At 52.1% G+C, this 6,150-nt stretch overlaps 1 protein-coding gene and 1 non-coding gene across 2 annotated transcripts; both read left to right on the top strand.

Moving 5' to 3' along the window:
• Positions 1-1,048: 1,048 nt before the first annotated feature.
• Positions 1,049-2,930, top strand: LOC120683080 (peroxygenase-like). Its single transcript, XM_039965094.1, has 5 exons — positions 1,049-1,436; positions 1,524-1,762; positions 1,871-1,965; positions 2,101-2,226; positions 2,340-2,930. The coding sequence occupies exons 1-5, from the start codon at positions 1,145-1,147 to the stop codon at positions 2,479-2,481; spliced, it is 894 nt and encodes a 297-aa protein (XP_039821028.1). The 5' UTR covers positions 1,049-1,144; the 3' UTR covers positions 2,482-2,930.
• A 985-nt stretch (positions 2,931-3,915) lies between these two features.
• On the top strand, positions 3,916-3,989 carry TRNAI-AAU. Its single transcript has one exon. It is a non-coding gene; the product is annotated as a tRNA-Ile (tRNA).
• The last annotated feature ends 2,161 nt before the right edge of the window (positions 3,990-6,150 follow it).

Here is a 6,150-nt window from a genome sequence, read left to right as displayed (position 1 = left end):
GGCCGCAATTAGACGCTAAATTGCTACAGTAATGCTATAGTAAACAACCTCTAATGACTAATTCATTAGGCTCATTAGATTCGTCTCGCGATTTACAGACGAGTTCTGTAATCTATTTTGTGATTAGTCTATATTTAGTACTTCAAATATAAAAAAATACTCTTTCAAAATGTTTACACGAGGCAACTAAACACGGCCCAAGTTCCATCTCCAGCTCTGCACTCTCGTCAAAGTCGTCCCAACGCGGAGTCGCCGGCGTCCATGGCCCTGTTTGGTTTGGGTAGTAGCATAAGTAACACAAATTTTGACCAATAATTAGAGGTACTAAATAAAGAAAGTTTATAAAAATAACCTCACAAACACTGCGCTACTTCGCGAGGTGAATCTAATGAGGTCTTTGACCGCACGATTAGAGGGTGGTTACTGTAGTATTACTATAGTCAATCATTGATTAATTACCGTCATTAGATTCGTCGCGAAAAGTTACATCCATCCGTGAAAATTTTTTGCAAATAAATTTTGTTTAGTGCTTCATGCAAACGAGATTCTCTAATAGCGCAAGTTATGGTAGCATGAAACAAACAGGGCCATGCTTTTTCTTTTAGTGGCGGCGGCGTCCACGCTGCGCTGCAGCTCCGCGGCGGCGGCGTTGTTCGCCATGGGCCCATGTACGCAATGGGCCACCGCGGGTGAATTCGGAGCCCAGTTCCACAGCCCGCGGTGCTGCTTAGCTTGCTGCCCTTCTTCCGGCAGGGTACACGTCAGCTACAGAACATGGTACGGCCACTGCTTATGCAGACAAAACAAGAGATCACAAGGAGGATTATTTTTGAACTTATATTAAGCGATGACGAGGCTCGCTGACTCAGCACCTGCAGGGGCTCACGGACACGAAGAGCGGCATCCCGCGCCACGTTACGGCCGCGCAGGGCCGCGCGCCCACACGTCGCCCGCCGCGGCGCCGCTCGCCGCGCCACGTCGTCCCGCGGCCGCCGGGCCGCTTCATATACGCGTCCGGCGCGCGGCCGCAGCGGTCATTCCCTATATACTCCGGAACTGGAAGCTAGCTAGCTACTACGGAGTTCTAGCTTAGCTTTGTCCTGGTTTCTCACTCACGATCCACACAAAATCCCACGGAGAGGAGATGCAGGGGGCGGCGGCCAACAAGCAGTCGCGCAAGGCCGAAGGCGGCGCGGCGAGGACGGAGGAGAGCAAGGACGACGGCGCCAAGGTTGCGGCGGCGGACATGGTGAGGAGCGACGGCGGCGGCGACAGGGCCGGGGACACCAAGGGCGACGCGGCCGGCGGCGGGGCCGCGTTCCACGGCATGTCGGCCACGGAGGCGAAGGACTCCCAGACCATCGTGGCGCTGCAGTCGCCGGTGACCGTGATGCGCCCCGTCCGCGGCGACCTGGAGGAGCACGTCCCCAAGCCATGTGAGAACCAAAAGCTTCTTTTCAGTAACGTGACTGAGGGCATGCATCCATGACGGCGACGGACTGATGATGATGATCGGTGAGCAGATCTGGCGCGAGCCCTGGCGGCGCCGGACATCTACCACCCCGACGGCACGACGGACGGGCACGGGCACCACCACATGAGCGTGCTGCAGCAGCACGTCGCCTTCTTCGACCGCAACGACGACGGCATCATCTACCCCTGGGAGACCTACCAGGGATGCCGCGCGCTTGGCTTCAACTTCATCATGTCCCTCCTCATCGCGCTCGTCGTGAACGGGGCCATGAGCTACGCGACCCTGCCCGTGAGTTACTTCGACCACCGCCCAACGAGATCGATCCATTTATCCGTTCGTCACTCGGAGATGTTCGATTCGCACGGCAACTTCTTCTCGTCTGAACTGTAATCGCAGGGCTGGCTGCCGTCTCCTCTGTTCCCGATCTACGTCCACAACATCCACAAGAGCAAGCACGGCAGCGACTCCGGGACCTACGACAACGAGGGCAGGTGCAGTACAGTCTGCTGCTGCTGATCTTCTCTTTTAATTTGGTGCTGCAACTGCAACAGATCGAAGATCTGGTCTGTACTTGACACTGAACGAACAGTTCTTCCAAAATTGAACATCTCATCGGTTCGGTTCAGGTTCACGCCGGTGAACTTGGAGAACATGTTCAGCAAGTACGCGCGCACGTCCCCGGACCGGCTCACCTACCGGGAGCTGTGGTCCATGACCGAGGGCTTCAGGGAGGTGTTCGACTTGTTCGGCTGGTGAGCAGCGCTAGCTGAGCTGAGACATGTTCTCCACCTATGGCTTCACGAATGTTGAGGCCTTTCCGTGGCTGACACAAGCGAGCTTTGCCATCATCAACTGATCATCGCAGGTTCGCGGCGAAGCTGGAGTGGACGATCCTGTACGTGCTGGCGCGGGACGAGGAGGGCTTCCTGGCGCGGGAGGCCATGCGGCGCGTCTACGACGGCAGCCTCTTCGAGTTCGTGGAGATGCAGCACGCCAAGATGTCCTAGGCTCCTGCCGCCTCCCAGCTCGAGACGATCTGAACCCGTGTAGTTGTAGCTAAAGCCAGGACCCGGATCCACCCGTGGCCGGCGTTCTCCGATCCGGTCCTCCGGATGTGAATAACCGTGTGGACGGCGTCGGAGCGTGTACTCGTCGTCGTTCGCCGGCCGTCTGCTGTGTGCTGGCGCTCGCGCGCGTGGGTTGCTGCGACGAACGTTTTTTCCTGTTGCTGTGCGCTGCTGTGATGTCCTGTCGTCACGCCCGGCCTATCGGTCCCTTCCGCGCCGAGGCTCCCATGTCCATGTGTGGGCGGGGCAGCCAGGCAGGGGCACGGTTCCTCCAGGCATTGCTGGGGGCAGTGGCGGATCCAGAAAGTTGGTGGAGCCTGGGCCGGTGTAGCAAGTCGCTCAAACATATCAACCACTAATATAAGAAAAGTTGATGGTATAAATCAAATTAGGTTGTCCTTGCATGATCTGGTGCTTCCCGAGCCTCATTTTCATTAATTTTATTGAGTTTCATGACTTGCACGATCACCATGTTGATACCCTATGTTAACCAAAAAAGCCACATGCCTAAGCATATATTTGGTTTGACCATATAATGGGGAGTTAATTTCCTGAATGCCATTAAAATTTTCCGAACTCTTGTTTAGTTATAGGGATGAGATGATCCCTTTTGTTGTTTGGTAGGAGGGATGGAAAGAAGAAGAAGAGGATGTAAAGCCGTTGGCCACTGCTAATAGTGGGCTAGAGAATACGAGACGGTTATGGACTAAAATCCATCCAAAAACACATTGATCCCATTTCATGATATTGTTTTGGCGTACGAAATCAGGACTGAAGCATGAGGAGTGGAGATGGAGGGAGCTCGTGACTGGCAAATCCCATGCACTGGACGCTGAAAAGAAAAGCTCTGCAGGAGTGAGAGTGTCCGACCGTCCAAACTTGCGGTGATGACCAGCCCAACCACCATGCGAGCAGTCCGCGTCCAGTAGCCCGGTCTGCAGCTGGAAAACAACCGTGGATACACCCATCCCTGATTGATGAGAGTCTGAGACTTTTGCTGTTGTGTCCTATGTGCCATGCGCAGCTGCCATTGGCTCATGCCGTCCCTGATTGATGAGAGTCTGAGACTTTGGCTGTTGCGTCCTATGTGCCACTGGCTCATGCTCACGGCATTTTCTTTTCCCAGGCTGAAACACTGCATGCAGGTGCACTCCGCTCTGAGCCCGGGCCGGTGCCCAGGGTGGCCGGGCCCTGGGTCCGCCCATGGCTGGGGCGTTGGCGCCGCGTGCCGGACTCGTGTCGGGTGCGCGACGCGAGGAACCGCCTCCAGGCGGGGCGATGCGCCGGTGCCTGTGCGGGTTTCGACGTCGGGTCGCGCCCGCACATGTTTCTGCAAATGGGTGAGAAACTCTGTGACAACCAAACCTTGAAATTGGCCTATTAGCTCAGTTGGTTAGAGCGTCGTGCTAATAACGCGAAGGTCGCAGGTTCGAGACCTGCATGGGCCATGGTTTTTAGCTTCCATCTCTTTTGACTTTGATCTGTGACTGGCTCATTCAATTTTTTTTGCCCCCTTTTTTCGTCTCCAGTGCGCCAATGTCACTCCAATCTGCCGTCCAACTTCAACTCTCTCCATTGTTGGGTCGCCCGCTGCCCCGGCTGTCTGTCCTGATGAATAAGGATGCTAATCCAAGGCTGCAGAGCTGTTTCACATCGCAGGCTATTCTTCTAGTAACGACCAAAAGTGTAGTTCACCAATGGGGGACTACCATGGCCAAGTTGTCCCACACACACGCCCAGACCCCCCCCCCCCCCCCCCCGGGCATCATTGTTCTTCTTGCTAGGAAAGTTGGAAAAAGCGAAGCACGCGGGTCTTTTTGGACAAATCAACAGCTGCCTGGAACCTACACCTACACCTGCCTAAAAATCAAAGAGGAGGTGCGAGCGTGGAGCTAATCTGATTATCTGAAGAAGAGGCGCATAGCGTGCGTTGTAATGTAAGAATAGGCTTGCTGTTCCATTTTACAAACACCCCTATCTGTTTTTAGCTGTACTGTACTCTGCTCCAAACTCCGGATATAATTGGTAGCCGTTGGAATTTATGGGCTTAAATGGTGAACCTTGTGTCCACTCATTGTGAAACTGGTAAGAGGAGAATGGTGAACTACACGTGCGCGCGCTCGCTCGCCTCATGTGTTCCCCAATGTCCAGTTATGGGAACGGCACACCCGGTGCCTCCGGCACTGATCCCGTCTCGGGGTACATCTGGTTTATTGTTTTGTTCATGTTTATTAGTGAGAATAACATGAATACAAGCACATATTTTGTCCTCACAACATCACTCATTTATGTCATGAAATTATTAATAATATTTAGAATTAAAATATACCAAAAATTGCCTAATTATCTAATAGTAGCTCCCCTTTTCTGCCGGATAGTTCAAGAAAGAGTGAGCAGTCTTGCAATGCTGATCCTTGGCAACAACAATAATGGATAATTGGATATCTTTACTGATGATGGTTGATTGGTCAATGGTTATGCTTAGACCTCTGCAATCTTTGTCTCCAAGACTTCAGACCGCGCTGCAGGCCTTCAACGATAAATCACATCTGTGGCAAGTAGGGGTGCTAAGGTTTTTTTTTGCTGCCCTGGGCTTAGAGCAATTCCAAGAGACTCTCTATATTTATCCTGATTGTTAGAAATAGAGATTTTGATGAGAAAATAGCCTCCAAGAGATTCTCTAAGTGGTTGTCCAAATATAGCCATCATCTATTTCGGAGTTCTCGCTAGCCAAAGATAGATAGCGAAAATGACTCTCTAGAGTGTAAACATGATATAGAAAAGTTGTTGGAGAGTGAATATGTGTAGAAAGCGATTTTTATACATATGACTCTCCAAATGTTGATTTAGAGAGTGAAATTTAGAAAGACTCTTGGAGATGCTCTTAGGGTGGGTTTCCTAGTAGTGCCAAGTTGTTGGTCAGGTTCTAGTTCCATTAGTTTCTTTGTAACAGTCTGATGCGGTGACTCGGCCCTGCAAGCTCAAAACGTACTCATGCGGCGACTCGGCCTAACAACACCTACAGCACCGCCGGATGCTACTTCCTACCAGCTCTTTGTCACTTTGTGGATACGTTCTCCACCACCCTATCCGAGTCCCACTTTGAAGCTCTCGACGTACTCTTACCTAATGTAGCACCCTTTGTGGCTATGGTCGAATCTGATCCACAGTGATCTTGTGGTTGGTCGGTCGCAATTGTAGTTTTATTATGTTAACAGACAATGTCTTGGTTTGGAACGTGCGTGGTCTCAATTCCAGAGCCCGCTGGATGGTCGTTAAGGAACTAGTTGCTCAAGAACGTTTTACTCTCGTTGCTCTTCAGGAAACCAAGCTGGAGAACTGTGATCATAGCTTGGTTTTGGAAATGTTGGGTACGGGTTTTGATTTTCTCCATGTACCGGCCACACACACCAGTGGCGGTATCTTGCTTGCTTGGTACTCTGATTGCTGGTCGATCTCAAACCCGAACCTCCATAGCTCATCCATAACGGTTAAGCTACACTGCATTCATGCAGACGAGGCCTGGTGGTTCACGTGTGTCTACGGCCCCCAAGGCGTTGACGAAAAAACATTGTTTCTCCAACATCTCGCTGACATTCGGAGGACACG

This window comes from Panicum virgatum, chromosome 7N, assembly GCF_016808335.1.
Source record: "Panicum virgatum strain AP13 chromosome 7N, P.virgatum_v5, whole genome shotgun sequence".
NCBI lineage: Eukaryota > Viridiplantae > Streptophyta > Magnoliopsida > Poales > Poaceae > Panicum > Panicum virgatum.
This window is presented reverse-complemented; position numbering and strand designations above follow the sequence as displayed.